At 37.3% G+C, this 23,706-nt stretch overlaps 1 protein-coding gene across 1 annotated transcript in view; it reads left to right on the top strand.

Annotated features, from left to right (window-relative positions):
* Positions 1 to 18,440, top strand: part of LOC140171231 (uncharacterized) — a 295,550-nt gene extending 277,110 nt beyond the window's left edge. The window contains exons 7-9 of the mRNA XM_072194455.1: positions 4,522 to 4,714; positions 6,130 to 8,392; positions 8,833 to 18,440. Of these exons, the coding sequence (XP_072050556.1) occupies positions 4,522 to 4,714; positions 6,130 to 8,392; positions 8,833 to 9,702 (3,326 nt within the window). The 3' untranslated portion in view covers positions 9,703 to 18,440. The remainder of the gene's footprint in view (positions 1 to 4,521; positions 4,715 to 6,129; positions 8,393 to 8,832) is intronic.
* Positions 18,441 to 23,706: the final 5,266 nt, after the last annotated feature.

Genomic DNA, 23,706 nt, shown 5'->3' with positions numbered 1-23,706 from the left:
ATAGATTAGGCAAATGCTTTGCTTTCATTTGAAATATCTCCCCATCTGCGGAAGATATAGGTAGAGTAAAATACAAAGAGAATATGGGTTTCAAAATAATTAACCCTAGCCAATGCATTTGAAAACATTACTCCCATTGTGGAAGATGTTACTCAAATCTTCCACAAGGGTTTAGCTGATTTCATTTGGAATAGCTCAATATGTTTTATAGAAATGTCTCTCTGTACAACAGGGGACATAATCGAACTTCAATAATACTCAGGTACCTCAAAAGATTTGCTCGCAACCTTTATTAGGCCCAAAACAAATAATAACAGATGCTTCACCAGAAACCACTTGAAACGCATCAGTAAATCATCTATTGTTTGTGATCTTGACTCCAAACTACTTGAGACTGCCTAATTGGCACCATCAACTTTTGACAATGATCTTCTGAAGTTAGTATTGATTTCACCATGGGAACGTTTATCTTGCTCATTGGCCTCTGTTTTGGCCTTGCCCATTCCCTATATAGGGGTGAGCATTTTGCAACTTTACAACATGGGATGGCACAACCTGCTTCATCTTTCACCTTGAGCCGGTTTGTCGGACCAAGGATTTCCTATTACAAAAACAGTACAGCAACTTTCCAATATCGTCTTCTCATATCTGGTGATATTGAACCCCATCCTGGACCAACATATGATTATGAAACACCATCTACTATAATTAATTCTGCAAATCACAAATACACCTATGACAGGAACACTTTGCTAACTTTGAATTCATCAAAGTACCAATTGCCTCGAAATACATGGCTAGCAATACAATCGCTAAACATAAATGCAGTAAAACCTACTCGCCGTGGAACGAAAGGAAAACAGAAAAATAGAATCACAAACAACTCTTCCAATAAGACTGATGATTTACCATCAGAAGAAAAGTCTGACTTCAACCATGACACTTCTTTAACTTGTGACTCCTACAGTGAACCTGACAATTTAACTAATATTTGTCTTATTAATGCTCAATCAATATGTAACAAAACTGATGTGTTGATTGATTACATCATCGAACATGATCTCCAGTTTGTTGCCTTGACTGAGACCTGGCTCAGCGACTCTGCAAAACATAAGAAGACTGTTGGTGATTTAAAACCTGCTGGTTTTGAATTTATCCATACCCCCCGCCAAAACAGGAGGGGCGGTGGAGTTGGACTCATCTATAACATCAACATCAAGTGTGAAAATATCAACGTCTTCAATTCATCTACTTTTGAAACCTTGTGTTGTGATTTAACTTTTAAAGGAACTTCTACTCCCATCAAATTAGTTGTTGTGTACAGACCCCGATATAACTGCAAAACGAACAAGTCTACTGTGAACATGTTTTTTTCAGACTACTTAACAACTTTAATATCTGCTCCGTGTAAGCTTCTGATTGTTGGGGATTTCAATTTTCATATGGATATACCCAATGACCCAGATACCATCAAGCTTCAGGATTTACTGGATACATATAACTTTACTCAATTTGTAAAAGAACCAACTCACATAAGTGGCCACACTTTGGATTTGGCTGTGACTCGTTCAACTGATGATCTCATTCACTCAGTTCGTATAGGTACTCTCTTTTCAGATCATTTTGCTGTTCATTGTAAATTAAACTTGAATAAACCGGGATACGCCAAAAATCAGACTACATATCGCAAGTTGAAGATGATAAACCATGTAGATTTTGATTGTGATATTAGAAACTCTGAGCTCATCACAAACCCCAAGACTGATCTATCTGGACTTATAAATCAATACAATGAGATTTTATGTTCCATATTGGAAAAACATGCACCTCTGAAATCAAGAACTGTCACGTTAAGGCCTCGCAACCCATGGTATAATGATGAAATTGCTGACGAGAAAAAGAAAAGAAAACGACTAGAGAGGCGATGGCGGAAATCAAAGTTGCAAATCGACCGTGATCTTTTCAAAGCTCAGCGTCTCCTTGTAAACACATTGATAAACAAAGCAAAATCGTCATACTACAGGGATCAGATAGTAAACTGTGAAAACACTAAGGAACTTTATAACATTGTCGAATCACTACTGCATCAAAAGGGTAAACCCAAGCTACCATCTCATTCTTCTAATCAAGCATTGGCAAATGCCTTCAGCGACTACTTCATTTCAAAAATCACCAACATCCGTGCATCGTTCACTCAAGATGACCTTTCTCCAACTCACGGACTTACTCCGCCATCTATACATGTATGTAATTCTACTGTGCCAGAGTTTAACACCTTTTTACCGGCCTCTGAGGATGAAGTTCGCAAATTAGTCATGTCTTCTCCATCTAAGCATTGCCAATTGGACCCGATTCCTACTTCGATTCTCAAGGACCACATTGATCTTCTCCTCCCAACCATAACAAAGATTGTAAATCTATCTCTTGAAACATCTACTTTTCCGGTGCAATTTAAGAGTGCTATTGTTAAGCCATTGCTAAAGTAGGCAACTCTTGATTCTGAAAATCTCAGAAATTATCGACCTGTATCGACTTTGAAACGCACAATCTTCTTGAAAAGTACCAGTCCGCGTACAAAAAATTTCACGGAACTGAAACAGCACTTTTGAAGGTCCAAAATGACATCTTATGTGAACTTGATAAAAAACATGCTGTGTTCTTAGTTCTTCTGGATTTATCTGCGGCCTTTGGCACCATTGATCACAATATTCTTCTTTCGCGTCTTGAATCCTTGGGTGTCAAAGGTCCACCCCTTCAATGGGTTTTGTCATATTTATCATGCAGAAATCAATCTGTCAACATCGGAAATACTCAGTCATCTGCGGTAGACCTACCATTTGGAGTACCACAAGGCTCTGTGTTAGGCCCCATATTTTTCACTATATATGCGTCACCTGTTATTGAAATTGCTCGTCATCATAATTTGAATGTTCATACTTATGCAGATGACACACAGCTTTACCTTTCTTTTGATGTAAATAAACCCAAAGATGAAGACTTAGCTCGTCAGCGTATTGAGAACTGTATTTCTGATATACGATCATGGATGACAAATAATAAACTAAAACTTAATGATGACAAAACTGAATTGCTCATAGTTTCTTCCAAAAATTCTCAAAGTAAGATTCAGTGTAATAGTATTCAAATTGGATCTTCCACTATATCTTCTTCAACCAGTGTGCGGAATTTAGGAGTATGTTTTGATTCAACACTGTCAATGGACAATCATATTAAAAAAGTGTGTCAATCTGCTTATTTTCAAATCCGGAACCTACGTAGTATTAGGAAACTTCTGTCAAAGGATACTGCTGAAATACTAAATGTTCTACTAAACGGAATTACTGAACAACAGCTTAGGAAACTTCAACTTGTACAGAACTCTGCCGCACGCGTTTTGACAAACACTCGCAAATATGATCACATCACACCCATTCTTATGAATCTGCACTGGCTTCCTGTACGTGAAAGAATTGAATTCAAAACTCTTCTTCTCACATGGAAAGGTTTAAACAACATTGCACCATCTTACATCACGGACCTTCTCGTTCCATACGCACCTGCACGCACTCTAAGATCGTCAGACAAATGTTTATTAAAAATTCCACGATCTAATTATTCTCCGGGAGACCGTGCTTTTCTACTGTTGCACCAAAACTTTGGAACTCACTTCCCTATAATCTGAGACAATCAATTTCTGTTGATCAGTTCAAATCTGGACTCAAAACTTTCTTATTCAATGCTGCGTATAATGTCAACTAATGTTTGATTTATCATGCTCATATACTGCTATGTATTTTGTTTAACATGTATTAAGGATTTTTGGTTCATGTTGGTTGTATTTTGTATAATGTTGTATGAATTTGTATAGAGCTAACAATTTGGATAGTTGATTTGTTTTATTCAACTATCCTTTTTGTTAACTCTGTTTCATGCATACATGATTATGTATTCTTGCTTTGTAATTTGTATTTGTGTTTTTGCGCCTTGGATTAGATTTAATTTTCTAGATAAATGGCGCATTATAAATGCTTATTTATTATTATTATTAAAACAAGGCTTGCGCGCGCATTTGTAAAATCGCGAGATTTGAAAAAAAAAAGTTTTTTAGTTTATTCCTGATAAATTCAGCGAAAATCAGATTTTTTTAATCAAAAACCATAAAAATACCAGGTCGGGAATAAAAAAAATCGCTTTTTGCATTTTGTTGTTGTTGTTGTTGTTGTTGTTGTTGTTGTTGGCCTTAAATAGCTCGAAACCCACAGCTTGGGAACTAATGCCCTAGTCTTACCATGCTTACTAAGGTATTTTTGGTTCTACGCTTTTTAAAAGGGCGCGATCACCAACCTTTGCACAATGTTTTGCGGGACTTGAGAGCACATCCGACATCCAAAATCGCATTCTAAATACGAGGAATGTCTTTCTGATATCATATAATTCATATTTTTTTATTTTGATAATTGTTTTATTATTATCAATATTATTAATTTAATTATCAATTTATATCATTATCACTTTGTTAAGATATTCCTGAAGAGGAACCACAAGGACCCACAGACCCAGATGATATTTTACAATACATTGATGAAATGAAGAAAGCTGAGATGGAAAAACAAGAAAAACAGGCGGCAGCAGCTGAGGCCGAACCTTCACCAAAGAAAGTGTCCTTCCAAGTTTGTCAACCATACCGGCAAAAACGGGCCGAATATACAAGACGGTAGGTATTTTAATTAAATTCTACAGGCTGTATCAAAAAGATTGGTACACATAAATTTTGATGTTTATTGAAAAGCCTGCCACTTCTAAATATTGGGTACTCTTGAAATGTCCAGAATGTATCTAGACTATGTTATAACTTGTTTTACAATTAATCTAAAAATTATTTGGATTTTACGTTGTGTGTGTTCGACTCATCCATTGTCAATGAAAACTGATGGGTACCGATTATTTTGATACAGCTTATAAGTGATATGATCAAACAAAATCAGTCGGAAGTCAGAAATATTGATTTTGAGATATAGCTAAACAAAGGAAATATGTATTTCTATTTCATATTGTTTTGGAAACTCTTTAACTACTCGTATCTTTTGAACTGGTTGTCCATCTTTAATGGGGTAAAAAACTGAAAATTGAATATACCTACCGACTTCAGAGACTTTGATCACACCACAATTATGCGTATTATTCCTGGTCAACCCTCCACCTGCATCTGCGCTTTGCAGTGTATATGCTATTATCCTCTATGTTCAACCAGCTTGGATGTTTCGAGGGCGCAAAAGACCGACCATTAATAATTTTGTCCCGACTAGAGAGGGAAAAGTTTCCAAAAGAAAATGATTTAACCGACTTTATATATAACTATATTTCCGAGAGGGACGTACATACTTGTTAACGTTGAGGGCGCTATTTTTGTCATCTTTGTTTGCATATTACGTATACTACCGATTAATAATGGAAAACATATTGATAAAAACAAATATTTTCAATATAAAGTGTGTAGATTCAAATAATAAGTACGGTAATTAAATAAACAAATTAATACAATATTATATAAATAATTTGATTTAAAAAATATTCCAATAACAACGAGCACAGTAATGTAAAAACAAAAGTGATTACATATATATATTAAATATTAACTTATATTGCAGACAAACAGGCACAATCAAGGCTTGTCATTGGCTGATACGTTTCGACATCAGTAGTTTGAAAATGTCCTTGCTATATGTTACTCATATTTGGTGCGATCAAGCAAAATGAGTCTGATGTCGATCAAAATCAAAATTCAATTTTCAATTTCATTACATGAGCCATTCTCAGAGATTTATTTTGCTGAAAATCCCATCATAATTAGACTTACGGTTCCAGAGATATGGCCATTTTAGTGTTGCTCAGAACAATAAAAAAATACAAAGGAAGTTGAGTACTATTATTGGCTATATCTCAAATATTTATGACGTTATACAAGTGTCTACCCCTTGTAAAGATGCAAACAAGATTTAAGGTAAATAGCGCCATCAGTGCACAACTTTGCTTTAAAATGAATACAATTCTACATGCCATCAAACAACAGTGGAACGTATATAGAATTTTATATTTATACAATTGCGTATTTTTGCATTCAATCTGCAGGTACACAGAAGGTGATTTTCATCATTTAAAGAGTTCAAGGATAAAACACCCTCCAGAATGTACGAAATCAATGTCACTAGATTATGGAACCGCTATGATGTCAGCGGACAGGTCACAAAATGTACAACCAATGAAGCCATTGCTACAGCCACAGCCTGCCAATATCGACACGTCACCATCGCCTACCGATGTGCCCTCTTATACTGCCCATACTATCAAAGCACAAATTCATAACCAACCAAATGGCGCTGCAACAGCGGTTTCAGAAGCGAAGAGTATGGATATGCCAAAGAGTCCCGCTAAAATGACCGGACCTGACACCAATGGAAGACGGGCTCCCGCTGGTGGTCATGCAAGGTCACCGAGAAGAACGAGGAAAGAAATGAAAGATACTCGTAGCGCACCACCTGTGGCACCAGCAACTGCAGTAGCGTCGGGTTTTGTTCCGATTCCTTCCGACAATGAAACGGGTTTTGCCGAACCGATCAGTAGTGACGGATCAGACGGTAAACCGAATGAAATCGCAATTTCTAGAGTTGTCCGTCCGACAGAGATCCTAAACGGTCCAACAAAAGTTACTAAAGAACAAGGTAAAGAAAAACGTGCGAGGGATTATCACGACTTGTGGCATTTGCGTACTACGCTTGAGATGGAAGACACGGCTAGTTCTACTGGGTCATCAGAACCCGACACAGTTGTCCCTGCAAACGGTAGCAAAGACAATTTAGGCCCGACACAGGCACAGGTTAATCAACAAGAACCCGAAATTCCACGTCTGGATGTCCGAGATACTGAAACTGGCACACAAACGTGGCCACTTGAAGAAGAAACTGAAGACGAAAAACACCGCTTATGTGTCATACAAAGGCACAAATTACACGCGCGCGGGGATCAACCAGACAGTTTTGAGCAAATCTTTAGTAGTATTAGCACGGAGGAATCTGACACATCAGAACGTAGTAAGGGCGGGGATAGTTCAGGAAAAGATAGTGCTAGTAAGCTCCGTCAGATGCAAGCGGACAGCGGTTATACATCGATCGAACATAAAAATGAGCTATCTGACCAACAAAAGAGACAGTTACTCTTTACTACGAGTGATCGGGATAGCACAAGCATTGAGAGTATGTACACACCGATTTTGTCAAGTGAAACGAGCCCAATAGGAGATAGACCAACATCTTCTGAAACGGACGGAACAGCTGGTGACTCTATCGACACTATTAAAGATGAACCTGGGAACCTATTTGGACGTAAAAGGTCAGATCGGAAGACCGCCTCGACAAAGAGACGTGAATTTACTAAAGGCAAAGGAGAAGCCATATTCGGTAGTTTTAGCTTTCCCGAAGAAGACAGTGAACACGGGTCTGTAACGAGTGAAAAATCAGTGTATATGGCGTCTGATTCTCAAGGTGAATCGCCTGAACGGCGACGCCCACGAATGGGACGATTATTCCGATTATCACGAGAGGAACGATTGAATGTGTATCCTAAAGGACGTGATTATAGTATAGATGAAAAAACAGACGTGTTGTTTAAGGAGTTTTTACGACAGGACGCCATGTTTGAGACATCTCAGCGTCGTGCACGACCAACACGTGGTCGCCGATTATCTCTTCACCACAAACAACACAGTGACTCGTTCGTAGAAAGTTCAAGTAAAATTATGGAGGTACCGTTAGAACAAGCTCGTAGTGCTAGCTTTGATACTCGTGGTGAAACTGCGAAAGAGCGCCTGACACATTTGTTGCCCGCTAGCGCTTCGTCGTCACGATCTAGGATAACACCTCAAGATAGTATCGAAGAGGAGTATTTGCGAATTGAAAGTAGCAAAATGTGGGATGGACATCCACCACCTTCTACGAGAGAAACTGATAATAATTTGAATGTTCCCCATGAGAACACACTCAGCGTGCCCCATGATCCTGTATTAAAAGAATCCTCAAAACGTGGACCACCTGTTAGGTCACAAAGTGCCGCAGCAGCTCCTGGGTATGGGCCATCGGAGGGACCTGTCCATTTAGGTCTCGAGGACGTTAGCTCCCGACGTAGTGCCTTTCGCGCAGTAAGGAAGTCTCCTCTTCTAAAGAGATCATATGCCTTAGAGGACGGTAGTAGCGTTGGTGGAGATCCACCCGAAGCAACCACCCATACGGAACCCAGTAGGGTAGCAGCACAACCACCAGCAGTAGCGAGTACGTCCCCTGGATCAAAAAGTCCAAAAAGTCCACGTAGTCCAAAGGTTAGGCCTCGACAACCTTCTCGGGTATGACAATAGATGTGGTATCTCCATATGATGAAAGGTTACCAGCAGAAACGCATATGAAGGAGGGTCGAAGAGAAGCAAGTCATGGTGCTATAGCAAAAGATCCCAAAATACTACGAAGCCCTCGTGGAAGGGGCATTCGAGAGCCACCTAAACCTAGTTTATCTATTGAAGTTGTATCACCACAGGGTGAACGCTCAGAAATATATCACCCACGATCAGATGGTCATATACCTCTATCAGACGAGCCCCCTCCACCGAGGTACGTTTCTCGAGGTGATTCCAGAGATATGCCACAACGGTTTATGCCCCGCTCAGATTCTAGAGAGGACCGCTTTATGCCCCGCTCAGATTCTAGGGAGGATCCTCGATTACTACTTGAACCGCCGCGAAGTGAAATTATAGAAATGCCTGGTGGTGGGCCAAAAGTCCGTCCGTAGTCCATGGCACTCACCACGCATGCCTCGCTCACCGCCACGGTCACCACCCGTTCGCCACACCCGGAGGCGAGTCCCCGATCAGGTCGAAGGTCAAAGTCACCTCTACGTCATCAGAGTACCGGAAGTAGTCAAGGCAGTGTTGAAATAGCGGAAGCATTAGAATCTCAAAGAGCATTTCATCTTGCAGTGCCTGGTACACCACCGGACAGACCACACAGTGCGTCATCTGTACATCGCCTCCAGCAAGAGGCACGAGCGCCCCCATTTAACAGACGACACAGCGATGAAGCTTTTGAGGCAAATGAATCTAAAAGGTCTTATGACCATAGCCGATCACCACGACCTCATAGAGCTCACGCCAGATTACAAGGGCGCCCACCCACTAACAGAACAAGCTCTGAAAATAACATATTTGACAGACAAAATAAAAGTGGTTCTGAGAGAGACTTACGAAGGCAACAATATGGGCGTGCGCATAGTGCACTTGATGTATTCGCCGCACAAAAACCATATAGAGAAGCACGGGATAGGGATAGTAGAGACAGAGATAGTAGAGACAGAGACGGTAGAGACAGAGATGTTCGAGACAGGGATGGCAGGGACAGGGAAGGTAGAGAAAGGGATACTAGAGATTTACGCGAGCAGAAGGCGAGAAGAACACCAGATAGGGACCGAGAAAGAGAGCGGTACTTTGCGCGCTCTCAAACATTCGACTGCCCCATTAGTCCATCGCGCGAGCGACCACCACGTGATCGTCGGTATGCTGGTAGTCCAGATCGAGATCGACCTCTGCCGCCGCGAGAACGAAGACACCCGGAAAGTCCTGATCGTGATCGACAGAGACCGGCGACATTTATCCGGAAGTCCTGATCGCGAAAGACGAAGACATCATGACCTGCCCCCTCACGACTCAAATGTGTCCAGGGAACCGCCGCATTATCAGTAGTAAAAATTATGCCAATTATGTGTATATAGAAATTGCAAAATGTATGTAAATGAGGTAAACTCTGTAATTTTGTATGATTTATTTGCGAGGCAGCAAGCATTGCTTTACAGTGTCTTTCAGGTATTTTTTGAGGCTAACAGAAGCCATGTATAAGTTAGGATTATTAGACTCTTGCCTTTATGCAATGCTGATGCCCGTGCTGGTGTAAACATACAGCCGGTTTTCAATCTAGATTAAAATTGGAGTTAGTCATACGGGATTGGAAAATCCAACTTAATACCTATTTTATAATAGTAAAGCCATTCAAACTAGAACTAATATAGCATTGACGGATTTGGGGATATTACTGTATAGCTAAATCTATATTTTATTTGCCATGCTGTTTATCCTTGTCATATTTTAATAATCATTTACAAAACTTGCCAACATCAAGTATCAGTTGGTCTTCTACACTGAACAATGTTAGATAACAAAATTTTATAAATTTTTTGTCTTCACACTAGTTTTTACACAAATAAAAAGGTTACATGTCGATAATCCGAAGGGTCATTAGTTCAAGCTCCCAGTAATCCTTACCCTAACCTTAACCTCAACTTCACCCTTGCTTTTAACGTAAACCTAATCTAACCCTTAACGAAACCAAATAAAGCCAATGTTTCTATTTCCTTCTTGCTACTCACGTCCTCCATTCAAAATCTTATCTTATCTTTAAAGGTTTTTTTGTATGACCAATTATGTTACTTATCCTATTTGAGTGACTCCTATTTTAATCAAGACTGAAGTTAGTCATATTTTTGAACATTTTAGTGGCTTACTAGTGAGTCACGAATACTGTAACTTATTACTTTTGATCATTTTGGTCAATGCTTTAATGATATGTTCTTACATTTAGGTTGGTCCTATAGCGCTAACGGTGTCCCGTTATGTGCCGATTACCGCTATCGGTGCCCGATAGGTGCCGATTACCGATATCGGTGCTCCGATAAGTGCCGATTACCGATATCGGTGCTCCAATAAGTGCCGATTACCGATATCGGTGCTCCGATAAGTGCCGATTACTCTTTCTATCGTATCTTTGACATTTGCAAAGTGCTATCATTTTGTTTATTTAAAACAGCGATAGCGCTATGCAAATGTTCAATGTATTGCATTTCATGATACGATAGAAACGGTCATTGGCACCTATCGGGCGCCGATATCGCTACAGGATCAAACTAAATGTGGTGCCTTATGCTGGTTTCATATTATCATGCCGCTGAGCGGCGAGACGCATGCGCATTTTAGACAAATGGACACAATCGAGGCTTGTCTTTGGCTGATACGTCATTCGGCATGAAAGTCTGACAGGAGCATAAGGCTCATTTGAAATGCTCATTTTGTTTCACATTTAGAACTTAATTGTTTGCAAAACTTGACAGAAATGTTGTTTTTAAGCTTAGTAATTTTAGGTCTTTGCGCACAATAAAATTACATTGGGTAATATGACCATGTTAATGCACCGGTACTTAAAATGTAATACAATAATATGGCCTGTAAAATGATGAATGAATATGACGTAGTATCTTTATGGCAAAAAGACGTGCATACATACTTACTGTTAGACTGGTTCTATTTGGGAAAAATTGCGTTTCAATCAGCAAGTTTCCAAAATGGGTATGCTGAGCTGGAATCTGTTGTCTGCTAAGCAGTGTTTAGACACCACCTCTATCAGATTTGCTATTTGTACGAGTTCAGTATTTCATATAATTGTTGCCATCTTGGATTACCCATTTATGTATTGGAAAGAGCAACACCAAGTAAAAGTTCGCTTTAAAATCAATCGTACAATAGTCTGTTAATATGCAACAATATAGTATTATAGATTAATTGGGTCTGATGGATCATTCTCAAGTTACATTTACAAAGAGATTACACTCACGAAGATATGCGTTATACTATGGTAACGCTCATTGGTTTGTGCCGCATGGAGACATTTCGTCTCAAGTTTAAAGTAACGCTATGTTGGATTTCGCAGTGACAGATTCGAATCTCGCGTGCTAACCTAATCCCGCGGGGCGTATGCACACGCTTAGAAGCGCAATTTGTCCGTACGCTGGCGACGTATCCGCGTAAACGCATTGATTCGAATCTGTCACTACGAAATCCAACATGGCGTTAGCCTCAACTTGAGAGGATACAGACTACAGGATAGTATACCTCCAGCATTTATCTATATAATCGAAGACCGAATTAAAAAAAGTTTGCGTATGACGTCCTGTCAAGTAGACCAAAAATGCTCTACTGCGCAGGTCAGGAACCAATCACGCCGCGCCTTTGCTCTGACGTCAGACGCAAACTAGTCTTTTTAATGCGGTCTTCAATTATAGTGTGTATCATCTCAAGTTGAGAGAAACGCCATGTTAGATTCCGCAGTGGCAGATTCGAATCAATGCGATTACGCGGTTACGTCGCCAACGTACGGACAAATCGCGATTCTATATGCGTGTGCATTACACCCCGTGGGATTAGGTTAGCGCGCGTGATTCGAATTTGCCACTGCAAAATCCAACTAGAGACGAGACACACTATAATTGGGTTTAACCTCTTTGCTGTGAATGACAGGAAAATCTCATCGGACAATTTGATTAAGTCCAAAACCAGTTTGAGTAAATTCCTGCACATAATTGAACCTTTAAGTATTCATGAACCATAATGGACACTGCCAACTAGGGCAATGTGTTTTTTAAATTTTTAATGCATTAACGGCAATTTGTACCGGGTATGATATGTAGTATTCATTTTCATTGCAAACTATTTATAAAAGTACTAATATGATGTAATTTTTGATTCTGTAGATTTAGGTAAAACAATAATCGGTGACTCCAGAGGGGAGATGTCAATGCCCACATCAATGCGCACTTCTAGTTGGGATTCACACCAATTCGCACTAATATAAAGTTCCTTTGTGCGCTCAGATGATGTTGCGTCATATGCGCCCTACAAGTACATAACAATAGACAAAAAAATATACAGACTATACCAACAGGCTAAGTCCCCGGGCTTCGTATGCTTAGAAGTCTCGCATATTCATAAGCGCAGATCGCTTTCGTTCACGTGTTTCGTGCAACGATTGGCCCTTATCAACAACAGACGATGCTGTAGTTTGTCTATTGGTGAATGGTCTATATATATTTTACATCTATAGCACACAACATTACGTAACATTACGCTCTTACAAGACCGTCGCTCACTAAGCGATCATTACCCCTGATGCTGATCCGAGTGCCATGTTAACAGATACCATTATTGATGCACATTGATGCGATACGAATCTCGCTCCCATGCGGAGTCGCCCAATTCTCTGCCCATGTACTGTCGAATATACTCGTGTTTCATAACGATATAGAATAAGTGTAAACATTACAAATCAAATTATCTCATAGGTCTACATTCCAGTCAAGTAATATTCCATACATCGTTTAAGATACATACTGGGTCGGTTCACAGCAATGGGTTTTGGTAAAATGTAGCTCTTATTACACGTCATGACGTATTGTAAGGCAGGCCTCTAAAATTGGTCCTATAACACTAACGGTGCTCGGTTAGGTAATGATGACTGGTGAAATATAGAGGTCTTGCATGTGACGTATCATCCCGTAAACATGGCGGACTACTCAAATGCATTCAACAAAAGCATGATTGCAATCTACCGTGACAGTTCGTCTCACACACATAACCCTGCACTACGATCAAATATGTTGATGACAACATTTGATTGAATGGACTGCACTCCACCATAACTACGGTGAAGGACACTGGTTCAAATCCTTTGTTTGGAGCCAATCGATAAAAGAATGCAGGGCCTCTATACCCTGGTGACATAATAAATTGTATCATGTATAATAATAATAATATACATTTGCATGGTGTTATCGTTTTTCTTTTAAATAAAAAACAAAAGCACTATGCAAATATTCAGGGTACGATAGAAAGGGTCATCGGTACCTATCCGGGCACCGATAGCGCAATAGGACAAAATTAGACCCTGTGCCTAAAATTCTAGATTTTATACACGGCACATTACTGTTTTGTAACTTTTATAGTAAATATGCATGCTAATGTGGTGTCAAATGAGAAAGCAAAGTCCAATTAACAAAATGTATATTTCAGAATAATCCAAAATTATCAAGTTATTGAACAGCAAGGATGAATATAACTGACGTGTTTCTTTTTGTGCCTGGTGTAGTGTAAAGCCATTGCTATGGTAATTAATCATCTCTACTTCTACGGCGAATTGAGCGCGAAGATCTAGCTCTTATGAAATATGGAATGAATTACGAAAAAATATTTGGTATTTAATGAGCTACTCATACTCACCAACCAAACATGTGGACCAACCCACTAGGATAAACATTATTGTTCGTTGAACGAGCTTCAAAAACCGTTCATTGAGGCAGGACGCTATTAAATGAAAATGAAAGAATCTTATTATTTATTATTTTTACACTGCGTTTTAACGGTATATAATCTCGCATTTATCAAAAAAGGTTCTTGTACAAAATTACCATTTCACAAGGTGCTATGAAAAACTATATCTTTCAACAAAGTGTACATTATATATCAGGTATTGAAAAAATGCAGTAAAAATAGGCGTAAACAATATTACAAAGTTTACATAAAGTTTGCATTTTTTCAAATATTTTACATATGAGTTTTGTTAGTTCTTATATCAGAAGTACTCTTTGCATGAGTTAAGAGAAATAATCTCCCCTATATGAAGTTGCAGGGGTCTGTAAATAAAGAGAAGGATATTTTTGTTTTTATTTATGAAAGGACGGGGTAAAGACAAGTGTTATTATGTAAACAATTTATCAAAAACTGCTGTATAATACAACGATATGCCTTATAAAACTAAGCCTACTTAAATTGATTGTCGTTTTAGGAATTTAGCTTCCTCTAGCTCATAAACCTGCCAGTAGAAGTCTTAAAACATAATGAATAAACATAATTGTAAATGCATCGTCAATTCTGTAGTAAGACTAAGTGTATTGTATCGTTGTAGCACCGTTAGCACATCAATTTAAATACAGTAACGGTTAAGACTTCAATTGCGAGTTTACAATAGTTATAGGAAATCTCCGGCAATTACGACATTATACCTTTATGTTAGAAAAATAATTATCGAGCACGAATCACATGGTTTTATTTAAAACAAACTCATATTGACCATAAAACACGAATGAAAACAGTTGTCTCTCAACATGCGATATTCAAACTTCCCGCGCCGAAATTGCCTAGGGCAATGACGTCATGGTTATTTGTGTAGCCAGTTGAGACACTACAGCTTTTATTCATTTTTATGGTCAATATAAGTTTTTTTTAAATAAAACCATGTGATTCGTGCTTGATAATAATTTTCCTAACATAAATTAAAAAAATAAGAATGATAAAAATATAAGGTATAATGTTGTGATTGCCGGAGACTTCCTTTGAGACGATTTCCAACGGTATTTGTTTTAGCGGTGGTTGGATTAAGCCTTTGACTTATAAGTAATATATAAATTGATGTAAACATTAATACAAAAACGTATAAACTTAATAACTAAGTGCAATAGATAATAATGTAATTTTTATAGTCTTTCAAAGTGCTAAAATGATGAGATTATTGCACTTGCAGTGTGTTCTACAAACAGTGCAATTTATTAACATGTTATGTAGATGTAGGATGAGGTTTCCTTTAGCAGATAATTCAGGCGAGGGTATGTACATTAATAAAGGGACAATCAGCGATTTTCTAATCCACAACAACCTAACCCCTTGAGCACTACCATTTGATTGGTTGCAAAGGGGAGTTTATCATGTATTGATCCAATCAGCAATGTGGTCAGAATAGTCAGTAGGACTGACGGGAATTAAACTTAAAATTGCTAAGAGATCTGAAAGCTCTAAAATGATTGTTTATGTAGATGATTATAAGGTAATAGTGGCCACGTCGTAAAAATATATGTAAATTCAGTTGTTGACTGATTGGAACAAGCATTAACCGTGTAAACGGCATCCGTAGAAACCAACCAAAACCAATAATTATTATAGTACCTACGAACTATTATTATCACACAAATGAACGTGTAAATAATAAAGGCTGATAATAAAGGCTGATAAACATGAGCTATTTCCACATGATTAAGTACAGTTTGAACTACATGTGCTTATTCGCCATAGAAGTAGTGATGTAACTGGATTAATTTACCATAGCGATAGGTGAAAACAATTTTGAATATATTGCTCTACACTATAAGTAGGCTGTACTCATGTCTGTGTATGTGTGCAATCATAGATTAAATACAATACCGCTCTTTTCGAAGGCACTAATCGTATAAGTGTGAGTAAAACGTACATTGACTCAGCAGTCAGCATAATGTGAAACTTCCATAGAATGACGACCCACGTCTTTATATGCCTATTCTTCGATAATCAATGGTGCGATTCAGAGTTACAGCGTACATCTAGTGCAGAGCAATACATTTAAAATTGTTCCCACCAATCGCAAAGGTGATTAATCCTGTTACATCACTACTTCTACGGCGAATTGAGGAGTCAATGGAGCAATAATTAAAATAAAATACAGAAAATCTCTGATTGTCTTAATCAACTTTTTGGGTATTTATATAGAGCTTTGTTGCAAAAAAATTATCCCCTTATATCAGTACTTTTTTTGATGATTTTTTGATGTTTTCTCAAAATTGCTCAAGTGGATGTAAGGGGTTTTGCACCAAAGCTCTTCAGATAGGGAAATATGTTACATGCATCAATCAAATATTACTTTGGTATTACATATAGCTGTAGATATATAGCACATGGTATATTACATTTTAAAAAGCTGACAAAAACGCATGCATATCCTTGCCGTCCGGGGTGTAACTAGCTAACTAGCTAAACATACAGTAGAAAAAGTAAACTCCCGTCAGAATAACCTCTCTTTATAGGGACTTGTGTAACTCAACATTATCTTCAGTAGATATGACATCTTCAGTAGATAACTGTTCTGTCCTTTAATATGTATGGCTTCTTCAGTAGATAACTTTTGTATCCTTATTAGTTGACAATAATTCCAATGTATCAAGAACGTGATTATTTTTACGTGCAGGATGAACGTTGGGCTATTCAATAAATTATTGATACCACTCTTGAAAAGTCAAATAAGTCAAATCGGCATTAGAATTCGCAATGCACTGTGGGACAGTTTTGGCACACGTTGAACTCTGACCTATCAGAAAGTTTTGTGCGTATAAACATTGTTTATAATGTTTTACTAGAATAAAGAAAAAAGAAAAAAACATGACAAATTTGAAATATTTTAATGATAACATTATTAAAACAATTTTTTCGATAGTTCAGAGTTCAAAGTATCCCTAAATTGCCCAAACTGTCCCACAGTGCTTTAGGAATTTGTAATCCCGATGTCGCAAATTAAGATTGCAGAACAACTCCAAGTACTATGTACCCAAATATAATTTAATTTTAAAATTGGGATTTATATATGTATATGTAAATTGGTCATGTAAATTGTTCTATTGGAACTCTAGCTGTCAAGAAGAAACCGGTTAGTTATTGACTTATGAGCATTACTGGCCGAATTATCGAAAACGATCAAGAGGGCTGAAAGAGATTATGATTAAAAAAGGAAGGGGTCTGAAAGGTCTATATTGATTGGTTTTCCAGGTGAGTATGTCGCGTAATTAACCAATCCGATGAACTGTAAGTAGTGCTCATTTGTTTAAGGGGATCTGTAGCGTAACGAACATTTAGTTAAGGTCAATTTCTATGAAGGGTATCAATATTTTCTAGACTAGCTCGTTAATGGGCTATTCCAGTTGAAATCCATAAACCCCACACAGGGGATGTAGATTTCAAATGGAGTCACCCATTCAGGCAATCCCATGTAGATCCCTGTGAAGTTTTGTAAAACAAAGTCAAAATACGTCTTTCTCAAAAGCCACACCACTAACGAAAAAACAGCGAGATTTATCTATTCTAAATAATACAAGAAACCCCACGGAATGCTTTATGTAATGGCAATAACTAGAATCACCGTGGTAAAAACACTATGCTCTTTGCGTATTAATCACTGGTTTCTTCGTTAGCGGTGTGCTTAAAAGCCAAACCAACTCATGTGTCTGTTTTTATTGCTTAAAGCTGAATTTATACTATATCGCTGAGCGACGAGCGCTTGGTTTTTAGCCAATGTGATAGAGCCTTTTTTGTTAAGTTGAGAAAGGTGCGCTACCTTATAAGTCAAATTCCAATCGCTCGTCGCTCTGCAATGGAGTATAAATTTAGAAAATATATTTTAAATACAATATTATGTTCCAAAATTTTTATACTTTCAGTCTGGGTATACATTAAAATTCCATAAAGCGTCAAGTCCCAGAAAATGTAAATTATTATTTTGTAACGATCAGCTGGCCTATATTAGCGCCAAAGCTTGACAAAACGTTGTATAAAGTGAAATGCAGATTTTATAAGCCATTATTATGTAGTAAAATATAAAAAGAAATGTAAATATTTTAGATAATTCACTCACATGGTGTATATAGAAGACTTATGCACATTTCTCACTTCTGTTATTAAGACATATAGAACTATGTATAGAGAACTAATAAATGCAAAGCTTTGACAATTATGTTATTGTTTACTTATTTTATTTATCTTTTCAACACAACATATAAATTGCAGATTTGGGAATCAGGTGAAAGCTCATATGTGATGTGATCCAGCAAAATCAGTGGGAAGTTGAAAATATTGATTTTGAGATATAGCCAAACAAAGGAATTATTTCTTTTGTTTCCTATTGTTTTGGAAACTCTTTAAGGTAGTACTGCACCCCCTGATCAATTTTGTGACTAATTTTGCATTTTTCTCAAAAAATAACTACACACTGGTAACAAAAGTTATGCATATTATAGGGCAAGGAATCCAATTAGGCTACTTCAATGACATTTCAGTGATTCAAGACAAGTGGTTCATTTATATGTTAAGAAATGGGATACATTCTAGCGGTACCTCTTTTCTTAACATAAAAAAATTAACGTACCGCTTGTCTTGAGTCACTGATCAAAAATAGTCACAAATTTTATCAAGGGGTTAGTACCACCTTAACTGCGTATATCGTTTGAACTGCATGGTTAGTCCAAATTTAATGGGGTTTTCTGCATTATGTAAATGTTTTATACAATCATGTAAAAAAGTGAAAATTGAATATGCCCGACTTCAGACTGATTTTGCTTCATCACATCATATATTGTTCTCATAACTCACCCGACATTTTTAGGCTCAAAATATAATTTCGTTTTGGCGGTATTAACAAAAACATGGCGGTTTTGTGGTACGAATTTAGGCCACTAGGTTGCATACTTTTGCTTCAAGAATCCAAACTGCATGGGCAATTGAGCTTAAATGGGTGGTGGGAAAAAAGAAATAAAGATAAATATGTGGGTGATGGAATAAATAAAGAAAGAAAGAAAGGATTTTATATCCATTATATAAGCCAAGATTTAAACATTTTCTGTAAAGGGTTTTGTGTTTTGCTGGGAAAATATTAAAAGAGTGGACATCCTTGATATGGTAAGTCTACGTTAGAATTAATTTTATTGTTTCATCTGAAAGTATGAACAGAGTGGACACCCTTGTTATGGTAAGTCTACGCTAGCAAAAAAGAAACAAACCAACAAACAAAAAGAAGAAACAAAGAAATAAACGTTTTCATAAACTGCTCAAACTTGCTGGAAAACATAATGAGCCTGAATGAGTCATAAACAGGAATACGCCCTCTATTCCCATTGCAGTTATTTTAATATTGAAGTCATTGAAGTATTGAAAGAGGGCGCACGTATATTAATCAGGTATTCAGCCCTGCAGGTATTGAAGTCACAATGCCCCTTCACTTAAAATCAGTGTTCAAGATCATGATCAGAGTAAGCATAGGTAGGCCTATACGTATTTTTTAACATAAAGTATCGTATTTTGTCATTCCCACAAAGATATACGTTTTCATTTATTCTAAATCTAATAAGCTTATAACATATCACAGTATTAACAACAGTTTTGATGTGGTAAGCCTACATGAGCATCAATTTTGAGTTCAAAATGTTATTGTCGCATACAAAAGTGTGTCTGAATGGACACTCTTGACGTAGTAAGTTTATGTTAACATCGTATAAAATTCAAAATGTTTCGAGATTTCAAATATCAACAGCGTGGACACCCTTGAAGCGGTAAGACTACGTTAGCATCAACCAAAATGTTATTCTCTCATCTTAGCAATGCATACTTAAAACGATAAGTCTATGTTGGTATCAACTTTAAGATCAAATTGTTACTATCTCATCTCAAAGTATTAACCTGATCCTCACGTATGTACATTGAAAACACTGTGACAATACGTAGTGTATTGTCACGGTGAAGACCGTGCTTGGAAGAGTATGTTGTATGCTAGCATACGTATGGTCACGGTCTATACCGTTGTCAAAATACCACGTACAGTAATAACACCATCTGTTGGTCATAATTACGTATTTTCAACGTAGTGAAGAAATATTTTAGGTAATATGCGACCCCATAGAATATAAAAAGCAGAATATTGGTATGTTAAAAATCAAAATGAGGTATGGGGCTGGCTTATGTGGCTACGGGCGTTATCTCAAAAGACAATATTGCTAAGACAATATTGTTCAAGGTTGCGCCGCAGGCTTATAAAAATGAGGGAAATTATGGGGTAAAGAGTAAAAAAAATGTAAAAGTAGGCCTATGAAATGGGTGACGAGCTGTCCGTAAATATAACAGAATTTTCGTTATCAGTTCGTCATCCTTAAGGTTACTCTTGCTTTCTTGATTTGCGGGGCCCTTATATTGGGGTCCCACTTGGAGTGTTTAGTCGTCGTATGGGAGTCTCCGGCCTCGGGCCTGTCGGCCCTGCGGCCTTGATGTTTTTGGTTGATACTGGGCCCCAGTATCAACAAACAACAATGAGTAACCTTAAGGGTGACGGGCTGTCTCTTTTAAAGTGAATTATGACCAACAGAGGGCGCTATTACTGTACTAAAGTACGTGGTATTTTGACAACGGAATACACCGTGACCATACGTATGCTAGCATACAGCATACTCTTCCAAGCACGGTCTTCACCGTGACAATACACTACGTATTGTCACAGTGTTTTCCATGTACAATATGTGTGTATTGGGTCGTAAATCAGTGATAGCACAAAGTTTATCTAGAGTTCCTTCGTGAAATCAAAAGAATGCATCAATTACACAACAATACAAAATTGTTTTTACTGTTTTATCATGATACAGGGATAATGATTCTCTTTTTCACTTAAAACAGATTAAAAGATAAATAAATATTTCACATTCTACTGTAAACTTGAATACATAATATGCATGTCAATGATTTTATCATGATAAATACTGCTCTCTTTGTCACTTAAGACATGTTAAAAGACAAACAAATAATGCACACTTATACATAATTGTTATAGGTTAATGAACGCGTATTACTTGTTGGGAGAGACATTAGATAAAATAATGCACGCGCGTTGATGTTGATGCGTCTAATGCACGAGACCCGAAGGGGGGGTGCATTAGACGCACCAACATCAGCTATCAAAGTGGCACAATTGTGATTTTACCCTTTCGTTGTTAACTAAACATATCTGGAGATTGAAACAAGCAAATTGAACAGAACAAACGACATTTGAGAGGTTAAGAATGCGCCCTTGAAAGAGGGCGATTTTTACTTGCACAATTTTTTGAGACAGGCTGTATATGTCATTAGCAAGGTAAATCATTGCAGCATTCTTGTGCGATTCTGTTTGCCATTTTAAACATATGATCATACACAAAAGACTCATGAGAGATGGGAATTCCCTGTTCATGTAAGCATGCAAGAGTTTGTGTATAAAGATATTTTAGGGGAATTCTGTTTTGATCAGAAAAATAAATTCAATCTATTTTCGGATCTTGGAAATTCTCCTATTCCTCAATGTTACCATTGTATTGCATCATGTAGGGGAAATTATATAGATGAGAATTGTACAAAAGACAATGCAAAACAGTATCTCTTGGCAGATCTAGGTTAGAAAGCAGGACAAGTGAATCAGAATGACAGTAGTCCGTGTAGTCCAGAAACATGGAGTACAACACAACTTTGCAATCAACAACAAGAAGAAGGCTGCTGGATAAGTAACAGTCATAACAGTGTATTTTATTGCTTCTAAATGATTTTATTTACGGGAATGCGGGGAGTGTTCGCCCTATTTTTCTGACCAGCTTAACGAAGTCAATTTGAAGGTTTTAAAGCTAGGACAGATCTGAATGGCACTTGTGAAAGTTTTTTTTTGTCTTGGCTACATACCACCGCATTCTCAGGACTATTTCTATGCCTTACCATAGCAGCAGCGTAAAGCAAAAAGAAAACTTTTTCAAAATGGCTAGGGCAGGTTGGTTCGCCCATATTAGTTGGGTAAGTTCATCCTATAAAAAAGAAGTAAAATATTGCTTAAAGCAATAATATGTGATTTGCATAAAGAATAGATGACTATCTAAATGTTAGTTTTCACTGATCACATTGTCCCCTTAATTTCGAGCCAAACAGTTCGCCGATCGTATTATTATTATTATTATTATTATTATTATTATTATTATTATTATTATTATTATTATTATTATTATTATTATTATTATTATTATTATTATTATTGGCGGAGCCTCACGCAGCTGGGATGTACAAACAAGACATAAGACGAATAGCGAAAATGCGATATGCACACAGTAGAGAGGTTGCAATTTTTACATGAAACGTGAAACCGGAGCGGCAACCGCATGTTACACTAGTCCAAAATCAGTTAGTGTGCACTCTAGAGGGTGAAATCCATTGTGAATTGGTCAATCGTAGAATTCCCGTAAGGTGTTTACGTAGCGGTTGGTAGCAAATCATGACGTTCCAAAATGACAAAAAAAGGCATTAGAAAATTTGGAAAATCTCATGTTTATCATGTTCTGAAACGATTTAAAGTAACTAAATTGAACAAAGAGAGTCTGACTTGTAATAAAATACATTTGGTTTGTTAAAATTTGACCTGGTATAGATGATATGATGTGAATAGATTTTAAAGTTTTTCGACGCGAATTTGAACGGGCAGATTGCCTATTCATTTGTGTGTGGAGAATGTTGTCCCAAAAACACCTTGTGAAAAGGAGTTGTACTCAAGATCATGTCGTCCTACGACATGATGCGGTATGAATTGTCTGCTTTGGACGGAAAGAAGCAGTTCATGTAACGTCGTTATCACCGTTGCAACATTTTGATAACATAATTAATGTCGGGTTATATAAGTCATGAAAACGCTTTTTTAAAGTTAATACTGAAAAAAATAATAAATAAAAACAACATTTTAAACAAAAGTTCGAAATGCTCGAAAAATATTATTTGACAAACACTTTGTGTATTTAAAAATCTATTATGTTATATTGTTTTGCAGCGAGTGTTGAAAAAAAATGTTTGTTGAATGTTATTAAAACGCTTTATACCCTTCACATACCCTTTAACCCGACATTTACACTTCTTTAATATATTTGTGTTTGCTGAGTAGTAATCAAACTAGGCATATAAAATTATCTATTTTCATTTTGCTTTAATAAGTAAAGAGGTACTATTTAGAGGTTAATAACTGCGCATCGGTTATTTGGAGGGCATTGTGAAAAATCTAAACATTTAGCCTTTGGAACCGAGGAATATCCCGAGGGGCGCAGCCCCGAGGGATATTCCGAGGTCCAAAGCAAAATGTTTAGATTTTTCACAATGCCCGACATATAACCGATGCAAAGTTATTAACCTCATTCATAACCGTCACTTTGATCTTTTAACTTTACAAAATAACACCAAATTTT

The sequence above is a fragment of the Amphiura filiformis genome, chromosome 2, assembly GCF_039555335.1.
Source record: "Amphiura filiformis chromosome 2, Afil_fr2py, whole genome shotgun sequence".
NCBI classification, from domain to species: Eukaryota; Metazoa; Echinodermata; class Ophiuroidea; order Amphilepidida; family Amphiuridae; genus Amphiura; species Amphiura filiformis.
The sequence above is the reverse complement of the archived record's forward strand: the minus strand, read 5'-3'. Positions and strand labels throughout refer to the sequence as shown.